Below are 13,694 nucleotides of genomic sequence, written 5' to 3' on the forward strand. Positions count from 1 at the left end.
GAGATTGTGCCTTCTCCAGAAATCAGTGACAAGAGAGAGCCATCCCTCCATCCCACCTTCCCCACAAAATACCCTTCGCAAAGTCTAGGGAATTGAATGAATACTTGAAATAGGAGACGATGAGAGTATTCTTTTCAGGGCAAAGTCACTGAAATGTCACTGAGCAGTTTACCCAATGCTGGCATCAAACAATGAGGTTAAGAAAAATAAGGATGGAATCTGAGGCGACTGAGTAGAGGTGTGGGTGGACTGAAACCCATCAAATTACCTAATCAGAGGAGAGGATAGCATTTACAAGGCTTTGTAACGAAATTTCTATTCCAGTAGATGATGTTAAACTCTTTTCTTTTCCAGTGATTTTTAATTGGTCCTTAATTAAGACAAACACATGTTTAATTTGTGGCTTTGCTTTATTATCTGGAAACTTAGCATACATTGCACACCCACTCTAATATGTAAAGTAAACAAATTAAGGATCAATTATGCATTGTAAGTGAATGTCTTGGGTGTGCTCAATTAGCATTTGAAGAAGGCTGTTTTCACTGGGCTACTGTAATCAAGTCCACCAAAAGGAAAAAAAAAAAGCTATATTGGGTGCAAGATTGTGAATTGTAGTGCATGTGCTACAATTATACTACTATCGTAGATAGAATCTTAGTGCACATTCAAGAATAGTTTCTGTCTGTAAGTATATATAAGTTATTGTGACTTCCTGGATCTATTTAAAGACAAGTTCAAAATCAGATTCATTTTATTTTAAAGCTCCCTGTCATCATCTCCCTTTAATTCAAGTTACATACAGGCCTTAAAGTGTATAAAGATCTCTTTTCTAAATGTTACATAAGCCAGTGAAGGGTCATGTTTCAGTGTAAAATAATGCCATATATGACATTAGTAGGAAATCTTCCGATGATTCATTTCCTCTGTTTACAAAATAGCTTTTCTTTGTTGCACTTCTTTTCTTCATTAATTCTTGAAGCTGGAGTTTTCCCCTTCATTTACTTGATTTTGTTCAACTCTCTGAAGGATCGCTTTAATATCCTATGAAAAAAGTTTAAAAGAAGTAAAAAAGATACCACTTAGCGAATCCTTTAGAATGAAAATAAACATCCATTCTGGCACATGACCCGTCAGGAGATAATAGTTTTTCACAGAGATCTATAGTCAAATACTAATGAACAGAGGAAATGTTTGTAGATTCCACGCTAAATAAAGTCCCAGAGTACAAGATACATAGCGTGGCTCAGTGGAAAGAGCCCGGGCTTTGGAGTCAGAGGTCATGGGTTCAAATCCCGGCTCCACCACTTGTCAGCTGTGTGACTTTGGGCAATTCACTTCACTGTGCCTCAGTTACATCATCTGTAGAATGGAGATTAAGACTGTGAGCCCCCCGTGGGACAACCTGACCACCTTGTAACCTCCCCAGCGCTTATAACAGTGCTTTGCATGTAGTAAGATTTTTTTAAATGGCATTAGTTAAGCACTTACTATGTGCCAAGCACTGTACTAAGGGCTGGGGGTAGATACAAGCTAACCAAGTTGGACACCGTCCAAGTCCCACAAGGGGCTCACAGTCTTAATCCTCATTTTACAGATGAGAGAACTGAGGCCGAAGTAAAGTGAGTTGCCCATGTTGACTCTCCAGTGGGGTTGGGAATTAGAACTGCAAATGACTTTGCATTTTACCATAGTATCTATTTCTGAAAACTAAAGAACAGCACCCAATTGTAGCAGATATGGAAAGAACATTTGTTTCTGCATCATTTTCTTCAACCACACCTGTGGACCTAATAGCGATACTTAAGCAGTGTCCACTTTGTAAGGTACATGAAAGAAAACTGTCGGTATTTTAGGTTTCCGTTGCCTCTGATAGATGTCATGTTTTCTGTGAATACCTCGTTTGGATGGCTTCTTGTCAAGGTACTTTGGTAAACATGTCTCTCAGTACTCGGTTAAGGTGTTGTTAAAATTCCTTGTTCACTGACATAGATGATAAGATTGTGGGATTAATGCTGAGAAGCCATGTGGCCTAGTGGATAGAGCACGGGCCTTTGAGTTAGAAGGACCAGGGTTCCAATTCCTGCTCCACCACTTAGCTGATGTGTGACCCTGGCCAAGTCACTTAACTTCTCTGTGCCTCAGTTACCTCATCTGTAAAATGGGGATTAAGAGACTGTGAGCCCCATGTGGGACAGGGACCGTGTCCAGTCTGATTAGGTTATATCCAACCCAGTGTTTAGTACATTGCCTGGAACACAATAAGCAATTAATAAATTCCATTTTTTAAAAAAACACCAAGTTGTCCAAAAGAACATAAGCCGTTTTCACTATTTTTTTTAGGAAATTTAAAGATTGGGCCATTTTGATCATTTAGACATCTTTGGGCAGAATGAATGTTATGTTGCCAATTATGTTGCCAATATGTTGCCAATTTGTACTTCCCAAGTGCTTAGTACAGTGCTCTGCACATAGTAAGCGCTCAATAAATACGATTGATGATGATGATGATGATGAATATTCCCTGGGGAACTACAGAAGGGGCAGGGAGACTTTGAGACCCTCATGTCTCTTTAGGTTACCCTATGACTATGAAATCACTCTATGCGTATTATTGTTTAGTGACTTTTCCTCACTAGCATTTAATAGTGCTTAAGCCATCAACCTCTTTGGGCATGATCTTAACCTCAACATAACACTTCTCTGTTGAGAGTTAGTATTTGTGCCTTAAATGAGAAGCCTCAGGTACTTTTGGTCTCTGTTCAGAAACTCTTGCAGGGTTCTGGGGGACAGACTCACGGGCCTTTTCGCATTATCTCTAGACTATGAGCTCATTACGGGCAGGGAACATATCTGCTAATTCTGTTATACTGTACTCTCTCAAGCATCTAGTACAGCGCTCTGCACATAGTAAGTGCTCAGGAAATACTACTGATTGATTTAATTGAACTAGGAGGATTTCCACCTTTCACCCAGATTGAGAGATCCCGGCAAAAAGGTCATTATTAAGCACTATCCAGACAACATTTCAGTGGAAGTATGGGAACACTATTTGCCTTATATGACCCAATTCTGGTCTCTCTGTTTGCTGCCGCCATTGTGATTTGACTCAAGTACTCAAGTCAGGCAGTGTTGGGCAAGTACACTCCCTTCCTCCAAAGAGTATTTAGATGATTACTTCGGTTGATCACATGATTAAACACCCAGAGCTGCAATTCTGTTGACACAATAACTACAACCAATTTCCCAGTGCATATAGGGCTGACTTCTTGTCACCAGGCAACGCCCATTATCAGAAACAGAATCCCTCCCAACGTCCAGCCCCTCCCCAACCCATTTTCAAATATTTAGTCTTCCTAAAAGTGTTTTTTGTTCAACTGTTATGGGTTCATTTGTGCAGGTTGCATTTGCCACTATTTATAAAAGGCAAAGTCACAACACTTTAACCTTGAAAACCACACACACTCTCTATTTATCTACTGAAGATCTCAAAATAACTTCACTGTGGTTAAAGTACATTTTATTTTTTTTTAAACACGTGGATATTTGGAGAAAAGTTGATGTGTGTGTGTGGGGGGGGGGGGGTGGACACTACTGTGCTATTTTATGACTCTTTTAGGGAATCTTTGCCAGAAGAGGGACAATATTAGCCTGAGATTGTCACTGGAAGCAAATCTCACGCTCAATAAGTGGAGAATGAACAACTCTTCCAAATGATCATAAACTTGATCACCACTCTGGATTTCACCTTTGGGTAAAACTATCAACACCACGATCATTTTGGTTCTAATTTGGCCCAATCAGTCTGGATGAAGGCCAAAACCGATCTACTTGGTTATGAGGCCAGTGACTGAAAACAGAGGTAGAGAAAGAGAGGCTCCTGCCGTCTGAATAGCTAATGAGGCATTTTGAAAGTTCTGTGATTATTCCTAAAGTAGGTATAACAGATTAGGCTTTCTACAAAAGTGGCTGAAATTGGGAATGGGAAGAAAATGAAACAGAGGACATGATGCCGGTCTAAACCAATTAAATCAATAAATGTGGGAAATTCCAAATTACAAGCTGTCTTTGATGACTTTGGAATTGCCCAGAATTGTAATTTGAATTTATTGGAAGGAATAAATTGAAACATGCCGAATTGGAAGATAGAGATATCATATTTGTATGTAGAAAACTTGGTGAAATCACATTGAATTAGCTATTTCTATAGGCAATAATACATAGTATGCTGCCTATTCCTAGTATATTGGTGGAGATCCATTTTAATTATCGTTAATGAAGATAATGAAAATCATGACTATGCTAGGAACAATTACTGAACTGTGAAGAAATTCACAGTTTAGCACAAATTGGGAGAAGCAGCATGGCATAGTGGAAAGAGCACAGGCTTGTAAATCAGAGGGTCTGGGTTCTAATCCCGGTTCTGTCACCTGTCTGTAGTGTCACCTATGGCAAATCACTTCACTTCTCCATCCCTCAGTTTCCTCTTCTGTAAAATGGAGATTAAATCCTATTCCGACATAGTCCCATGTGTGACAGAGACTGTTTCTGACTTGATTGATTTGTATCTACCCCAGTGCTTAGCACAGGGCTTGACACATAGTAAGTACTTAACAAATACCATTTAAAAAATTGATTCTAGGCACAAAGAAGGTGATAACAAAAAATTTAATAGTTCCATAAAGTGCTGGAAAATGCCAACAGTGGGTAAAGTAATTTAGCAAGGATTAAACAATCAGGGATATAGCCGAATCAGAAAGCCTGCTCGAAGGAGAGATGTGGACACAGACTGCTTTGAGAAGCAATTTCTCTAGTTGAAAAAACAAAAAACAGTCTTTGTACATGGGGCAAGGGGACAGAGGGACACTTGGACAAAAACATAGATTGAAGTTCATTCGATGGTAAACAACTGGAAGGATTATGTCTTTTAATCAATTAGTTCAATTACTGGTATTCATTGCACGCTTGTACTCTCCTAGGTATGCAGTACTGTGCTCTGCACAGCCTAGGCATCCAGTACAGTACACAGAGTAGAAGCTCAAAAAAATGTTATTTAAATAGGAAGGGCAACAAAATCTTAGAGAATTTGTTTAGGAAAATGACTCTCTACATCTAGCTTTGGCTTTAGATCTAACACTGAAAAAAATAAAGAGATTAAGACTCCCAAAGTATAAATTGGTTTTCCCTGTACTTTGAGGAGAGCCATGACAGGTGAGAAATGAGCTCCACAACTGATCTGACTTTTTAAGGTAAAATATAAAAAAGACATAAGACAACAAACAAACCAGCTCAAACTCTCTGTTCACTGCACTTTGAACTTCGGTACCAAAACTAAGACCAAGAAAGATATAAGGCCAAAGGAGATGTTTGTTGAGAAGGCATTTCAAAATTGGTGTTGGAGGGAGGCCTCCAACCCCCGGCCTCCCTTTCTTGCTGCTGGCTCGAGGCGTCTGAGGAGTATGACCTTGGCCAAGTCACTTCTCTGGGCCTCAGTTCCATCATCTGTAAAATGGGGGTCAAGAATGTGAGCCCCAAGTGGGACAGGGACTGTGTCTAACCTGATTAACTTATATCTACCCCAGTGCTTAGAACAGTGCCTGGCACATAGTAAGTGCTTAACAATTACCATTATAATTATTATTATTATTATCATCCAGAATATCCTGGTCCCATTTGACCAATTCTATGAAAATGACCAGTTCCTAAGGAGTCTATGCTAATTTACCAAACAGTTGCCTTAGATGGAGCTGGGTTTTATCACTGAGCCCATGCATCCGATCAACACCTGTTATCTTGCATCTAGCTCAGGGCTGAAGAACTGTCCTTAACACAGTCTTGTCTTCAGGAAGACAAGAATGTATTAATATACACTGGTTAGCTTATGCAGGTAAGAAATTGCTATGGACAATACACCTGGGAAATCAGCCAACACACCTAGTCACAAAAGGAAAATAAAAGCTTGACAGAGAAAGCGGTGTACTTCTCTTATTAAAACATTACATTGTTTCTTTGAATCAATCAATCTATCAATCAGGATTACTAAGCCCCCTATTGTTGTAGAATACTAAATGCTTGGGAGTACAACACAAGCAAATGACACGTCCTCAAGGAGTTTACAATCTAATGGGGGAGATAGGTAGGCAAAAGTTATCTTGAAATGACCGTAGCAGGAGAAAGCACAAAAATGCATGTGGTAGTAAAAATATGATAGATGAATTTGATGATAGAATAAGTGAAAATGAGTAGTGCCATCAATCTATAGGTTGACATATTCATTAATAATAATAATGATGATAAAATAATGAATTCATTCATTCAATCATTTATTGAGTGCCGTGTGCAAAGCACTGTACTAAGTGCTTGGGAGAGTACAGTATATCAATAAGCTCACCTTCTCCAGGAGAACTTCCCAGACTGAGCCCCCTTTTTCCTCTGCTCCTTCTCCCCTCCCCATCACCCCGACTCTCTCCCTCCCTTCCCCACAGCATTTGTATATACATATACATATTTATTATTCTGATTATTTTATTAATGATGTGTATATATCTATAATTATCCTTATATTGGTGCTATTGATGCCTGTCTACTTGTTTTGTTTCGTTTTGTTGTCTGTCTCCCCAGTTCTAGACTGTGAGCCCGTTGTTGGGTAGAGATTATCTCTATTTGTTGGTGAATTGCACTTTCCGAGAGCTTAGTACAGTGCTCTGCACATAGTTAGCGTTCAATAAATACAATTGAATGAATGAATGAATGAACAGACACATTCCCTGCCCACAGAGAGCTTAGTTTGGGAGACGGATGTAATGGGATAAGGGCTGAATTCTAGTTGAGGAAACTTTCCTGGAAGAAGCACTTTCAGAAGGGTTTTGAAGATGGGCAGACTTATGGTCCTGTGAAATGGAAGGGAGAGGGAGTTTGAGGAAGCCAGAACGGTGTGAGGGATTGGAGCCAGGAGAGTCCAGAGCAAGGAGCAAGGTAAAGTTTCAAGGGGAGTTTAGGAATCACAAGGAATATGAGGAGGGGTGTGGCAGGTGAAGAGAGCCAGTTTGTAAGAAAGAGAAGCTCTTCCTCCCCTCACCTTAGGGTCTGTAATCTCCTTGTGGACAGGGTATACGTTGACCTATTCTGTTGTACTTTCCTGATTTGTTCATTTCATTCAATCATATTTTTTGAGTGCTTACTATGTGCAGAACACTGTACTAAGCACTTGGGAGAGTACGAAATAACAGTTAACTGAGACATTCCCTGGCCGCAACGAGCGTACGGTCTAGAGGGGAGACAGACATTAAGATAAATAAATAAATGACAGGTATGGACATAAGTGCTGTGGGGTTGGGAGGGGGGATGAATGAAGGGAGCAAGTCAGGGAGATGTAGAAGGGAGTGGGAGAAGAGGAAAGGAGAGCTTAGTCAGGGAAGAGTGCTTAGTACGCTTAGAACAGTGTTTGGCCCATAGTAAGCGCTTAACAAATACCATCATTATTAGTACCTTGTATTGCATACACTAAGTGCTCAATAAACGCCACTGATCGATTTTCTGTTTACAAAAGTATTAAATACTTTTTTTAAAACGAAGCTTATTTTACACAATCCATTCAGTGGCCCGCATACGTAAATTGAGAGTATTCTTTCCCATTGAATTTACATCTGGGAAGAGTATGGAGACTTTCCGTATTCTGAAAGTGGTTCGCTGATAATACTTACAGGAAGTTTATATTTCTGAGTGCTAGAAATCAAGTCGTGAATGAAAGGATGCTTCAAAAGAACTGCAGCTGAGATTGGTTCCAGGTTGTCAGCGCCTAATTCCTTGTATACTTTAGTGAAGCGCTTCATGAAAAGAATATAAGATCAATTAATTTGAGAAAGAAATGCAAACAAATCCCAAGAAAAGGCACATTTTAGAATGATATGCTTTTATATACTGAATTTGCCTTATGCCATGCACTCTAATCAAAGTTTAAAGTTGTTCCAAAAAACTTTTCACAATGCAATATTTAACTATGACCTTTTATGTCTTGGTTTGTAATTTAAGGATTTATAAAAAAATTAACCGACCTCTTCATAGCTGCCCTCTGCTTTTTGCAGATCACTAAATCTGTGGTTGTCTTCTACTTCATTTCCTCCATGTTGGAACACTCTTAGTAACGTGGCAATGGGAATTTTCTCCTCGTTGGCACCTTCTGGAATTTCTTCTGTTTCGGAATAATTCTCATTTGCCAGTTGATCCGTGGAGGAAAGAGTCTGGGAAGGAACATTGGTAAAACAGTGTTTCAGTTCTTTTTTAAACAATCTAAAATTTAGGTTTCCAAGAAGTACACATATATTTAAGAGGGCCTAAGGACACAAAAATTCCAATCTTTTGCAATGAGAGGATTTTTGTGCTAGAGCAATCACAATATAGATAAGCAATTGGGGTGTACTACAAACTGTGCTGTAGTCAAAACCACAACTTTCAAAACACTGGACACTACAGATTTTTTCTGCTTGTGCTTCTCTTGTAGATTATAACTGATAAATGCTAATTTTATAGGCTTTCTTAGGAGTTTTTACCCTCAATATATGGTATCTGTATATTCCAATGTGTCTTCAGATGTGGAATAAAAAATTGGAAAATATACACACTTGGAGAGACCAAAATCAGTATATTTGGGGAGCAAACTAGGATTTGAGCTGTTCCATAGCTGCCCATAGGCAAATAATCATGTCAGTATGGTCCACTCTAGTAAATGGGAATGATTTCCAGGCAACCTGCAGAACTCTTTCACAAGTTGGTGAGTGTGAAATTTTCACAAGTGTGAGGTGCTAACGGGAAGACTAAACAGAGATGTCCTGGAGGCAAAAGGAAATGGGAGTTTGTGTAGCAGAAGAGCTAATAAATCAATCGATGGTAATTATTGAGCACTTATTGTGTGCAGAGTATGTACTAAGCTCTTGGGAGAGTACAATACAACATTCATTCATTCATTCAATCATATTTATTGAGCGTTTACTTTGTGCAGAGCACTGTACTAAGCGCTTGGGAAGTACAAGTTGGCAACATATAGAGACGTTCCCTACCCAACAGTGGGCTCACAATCTAGAAAGGGGAGACAGAGAACAAAACAAAACAAATTAACAAAATAAAATAAATAGAATAAATATGCACAACTAAGATAAATAAACAACAGCATGGCCTAGTGGATAGAGCATGGGCTTGGAAGTCAGTAGGTCATGGGTTCTAATCCCTGCTCCTCCACTTGTCTGCTGTGTGGCCTTGGGCAAGTTATTTAACTTTTCTGTGTCTCAATTACCTCATCTCTAAAATGGGGATGAAGACTGTGACAGGGATTGTGCCCAACACGATTTGCTTGTATCCACCCCAGTTCTTAATACGGTGCCTGGTACATAGCACTTAACAAATACCATTATTATTAACAAAGTGGGCAGTCCTGTTCTTTGCTTAAAACAAGCTTACAGTCTAGAGAGCCAATGAGAGAAGCAGCGTGGCTCAGTGGAAAGAGCACAGGCTTTGGAGTGAGAGGTCATGGGTTCAAATGCCGCTCCTCCAACTGTCAGCTGTGTGACTTTGGGCATGTCACTTAACTTCTCTGTGCCTCAGTTACCTCATCTGTAAAATGAGGATTAAAACTGTGAGCCCCGGTGGGACAACCTGATTACTTTGTAACCTCCCCATTGCTTAGAACAGTGCTTTGCACATAGTAAGCCCTTAACAAATACCATCATGATTATTCTCTGTGCCTCAGTTAACTCATCTATAAAATGGGGATTAAGACTGTGAGCCCCCCGTGGGACAACCTGATCACCTTGTAACCTCCCCAGCGCTTAGAACAGTGTTTTGTGCATAGTAAGCGCTTAATAAATGCCATCATTATTATTATTAATGAGATAGATTTGGGGGTGAGAGTGGAGGAGGTTCCTAGGAGACCCGCAGCACTCAAGTACATATCCATAATTTATTGATTTATATTAATCTCTCTTGCCCCCTGTACACCATAATCTTGGTGTGGGAAGGCAATGTGTCCACCAACACTGTTATAGTGTACTCTCCCAAGCTCTCAATACAGTGTTCTGCACACAGAACATAGATAATGACGGTTTGAAAAACTGATATTACAGATGATGACACTGAGACTCAGAGAAGTTAAGTGATTTGCCCAGGGTCACACAGCAGGCAAGTGGTGAACCAAGCACTTGAAGCCAAATCTCCTGGTTGCCAGCCTCGTGCTGTTTCTAGGGACAGAAACCCAAGCAAAATTTGTGTTCAGAGTCATAATAATAATAATGATAATTACGGTATTTGTTAAGCGCTTACTATATGCCAAGCATTGTTCTGAGCGCTGGGGTAGATGTGAGGTCATCAGGTTGTCCCACGTGGGGCTCAAAGTCTTAATCCCCATTTTAGAGATGGGGTAACTGAAGCACAGAGAAGTTAAGTGGCTTGCCCAAGGTCACCCAGCAGACAAGTGGCGGAGTCGGGATTAGAACTCATGTCCTGTGACTTCCAAGCCCATTCTCTTTCCACTAAACCACGTTGCTTGTCTGAGTCAGACACATCAGATCCCAGTGCAGCTGGATGATGAATTTCCAATGAGACCAAGGAAGAGAAGAGCTGAGGCTGGGTAAAATGCATGAAAGACTGATGATGAATTAAAAACATCCAGAGCTTGTAAGGGCATTGGAGTGTGTGTGATGGAGGGGGGTGTGTGTGTCATAAAAGGTCAGCCTCAGTCTAGCATAGATCATCAGGAGATAGTGATTTTCAAAAGCCAGAATGTCAGAAATCTAACACCTTGAACTGTGCGAAGAGAATCTAATGCTTCAGCAAAAATAGTAAGCAGAAATGAGTTCAGCAGTAAGTACTCAGAGTACCAGTCACCAAAACTGTTGAATGCGAATATAATGCTCAGTTTCTGGCTGTATCGCAGGAGTCTAAAACAGCTTTCATTCATTCATTCAATTGTATTTTTTGAGCACTTACTGTGTGCAGAGCACTGTACTAAGCGCTTGGGAAGTACAAGTTGGCAACATATAGAGACAGTCCCTACCCAACAGTGGGCTCACAGTCTAGAATGGGGAAGCTTCTGAAGATATGCCAACAAACTTTGTTCAGAAGTTACTTGTCTTGCTGATCAAAACAGAGCAGAAAAACATTTCTAAAACTGCCTGAATCTTGGCAACATGCTACCTACTTAGACATCACAGATGCAAATATGGCCTTCACTACTAAGCATAACTCTTTTCCAAATTCCATTTGTCTAGACGTTCTCCTAATTCCTGGTGTTTTGACTCCTAGGCTTTTCCATTCTTAAAGAATACATTTTGAAGCACATCAAAACGATGTTATGGAGGAGTATCGTAGAGGGGTCGTGTCCTCCCCTGGGAGCGCCCTGCAGTCCGTTGGGATACCGCTCCCCTCATGCCCTCCCAACGACCCCTGCCATCCTAGGGTGGAGTGGGTGGGTCAAGTGGTGACCCCTACAAGGTGATCCCTGGCCTGGGCCCTAACCTCGGGTGCGACAGGGAGTGAGCAAGACCACTCCTAGGTTTTCCCAGGCAACTGGCCCACTGGGCCATGGTGCCTACCCTTAACAAAGGGGAAGACCTCCTGGAGGTAAAAAAAAAACCTTTACCTCTTCACCTTCAAGCTGAACAGATCATCTGTAGGTAGTGTTCATCTAAAGAAGCAGTGTGGTCTAGTGGAAAGAGCTTGGGCCTGGGAATCAGAGGACCTGGATTCTAATCTGAGAAGTAGCGTGGCGTGGTGGCCGGAGCATGGGAGTCCAAAGGTCATGGATTCTAATCCCGGCTCTACCACTTGTCTGCTGTGTGGCCTTGGGCAAGTCATTTCACTTCTCCGTGCCTCAGTTACCTCAACTGGAAAATGGGGATTGAGACTGTGAGCCCCACATGGGACCGGGACTGTGTCCAACCCAATTTTCTTATGTCCACCCCAGAGCTTAGTACAGTGCCTAGCACATAGTAAGTGCTCAACAAATACCATTATTATTATTATTATTATCATGATTATTATTATTAATCTAGGCTCTGTCACCTGCTGGGTGACCCTGGACAAGTCCTTTAACTTCTCTGTGCCTCAGTTCCCTCATCTGCAAAATTGGGGAGTCAATGCTGTCCTCCCTCTTACTCAGACTGTGAGCTCCATGTGGCACCTTATTATCTTGTGTCTACCCTAGCTGTTAGTATAGTGCTCAACATGTAGAGAGCGCTTACTAAATACCACAATTTTTTAAACCCACTGAAATTTCCTTCTCTTTACTCACTTCTTTTGAGAATGAGGTCAGCTCCCTTCTAGAGGTCCAGAGCCCACTCTCCCCTCCCCTGGATGGCGGGTTCTGTGGGCCCTCTTCTTCACTCATCAGGAATGAGATGACCAGGGGTCCAAAGTCCAGAGTTAAATGACCAGGCGCTCTTTAGAAGTTACATGAAGGCTTAGATGGCACATGCATTGAAAGAGCAGTTATTTAATATTTGTTTCATTTAAGTTAATCAATATGGCAGAGAATGTAAGTCCAGTTGTTGGTAACTATCGATGGTAAAATAATTGACTTCAATAGCAGAGTATAAAATACAAATCTGTGGGAGCTCCCCTTTTAGAAAATCCCCTTTTAGACTGTGAGCCCACTGTTGGGTAGGGACTGTCTCTATGTGTTGCCAATTTGTACTTCCCAAGCACTTAGTACAGTGCTCTGCACATAGTAAGCGCTCAATAAATACGATTGATTGATTGATTGATTGTTTACTGTTGTATTGAACACTCCCAAGCATTTTATACAATGTTCTTTACACAGTAAGAGTTCAATAAATACAACTGAATGAATGAATGGAGGAAAAAAAAATAATAATTTTGGTATTTGTTAAATGCTTACTATATGCAAAGCACTGTTCTAAGTGCTGGGGAGGATATAAGGTGATCAGGTTGTCCCATGTGGGGCTCACAGTCTTAATCCCCATTTTGCAGATAAGGTAACTGAGGCACAAAGAAGTTAAGTGACTTGCCCGAAGTCACACAGCCGACAAGTGGCGGAGTTGGGATTTGAACCCCTGACCTCTAACTCCCAAGCCCATGCTCTTTCCATTAAGCCACGCTGAAATGAAAATCGGAAGTGTAAACTGAAGCCATGGCAGTTAATATGCAGATAATTGTTATTGGGTAGCACACTTTATGAATGTTGTTTATGTTTATTGTTCTCTCCCAAGCACTTAGTACAGTGCTCTGCACAGTCAGAGTTCAATAAATACGATTGAAGGAAGGAAGGAAGCAATGGATATCCAAAGCAAGGCTGTGAGACACTGAAATGTAGTTTGAATAATAATGATGGTATTTGTTAAGCGCTCACTATGTGCCTTGTTCGAGTCAAACAAAATAGGACAGGCTTGATTCTAATTGCAGGCACATCTAGATGTACTCCTGGGCAATGTGGGTTCCGTTCAAAGCAAGCAGACTTGGAGTGGCTCACATTCCTAGAGTAAACTATCAGACCCCTCTTACCTGCCAATACTGGATGGAGCCTATTTAGTTCCCTCCAGTAAGAATAATGAGAGATGGCTCCGATTACCAGACCTCAAAATTGCATCAGAATTGCCTTTCCATTTTAAATAATGGTTGGTCTTATGCAAAGACATCTGCATAAGCTGTGGCTTCTTTCATTACAAAACACTACTGGGCTACCTGTGCCA

The 13,694-nt window shown here is 40.8% G+C and overlaps 1 protein-coding gene across 3 annotated transcripts in view; it reads right to left on the minus strand.

The window, feature by feature from the left end:
- Window positions 1–405: 405 nt before the first annotated feature.
- The window catches only part of SPEF2 (sperm flagellar 2), a 175,501-nt gene continuing 162,212 nt past the window's right edge, over window positions 406–13,694 (minus strand). Inside the window, exons 35-37 of one of the 3 annotated variants that reach the window (XM_038744378.1) lie at window positions 8,052–8,237; window positions 7,701–7,823; window positions 406–1,041 (exon numbers count right to left, since the gene is read on the minus strand). In XM_038744378.1, the coding sequence (XP_038600306.1) occupies window positions 967–1,041; window positions 7,701–7,823; window positions 8,052–8,237 (384 nt within the window). In that variant the 3' untranslated portion in view covers window positions 406–966. Of the gene's footprint in view, window positions 1,042–7,700; window positions 7,824–8,051; window positions 8,238–12,393; window positions 12,446–13,694 lie in introns of those variants that run through there. The other 2 variants (XM_038744380.1, XM_038744379.1) reach the window with 2 other exon arrangements.

Source organism: Tachyglossus aculeatus, chromosome 3 (assembly GCF_015852505.1).
Source record: "Tachyglossus aculeatus isolate mTacAcu1 chromosome 3, mTacAcu1.pri, whole genome shotgun sequence".
In the NCBI taxonomy this organism is placed as follows: domain Eukaryota; kingdom Metazoa; phylum Chordata; class Mammalia; order Monotremata; family Tachyglossidae; genus Tachyglossus; species Tachyglossus aculeatus.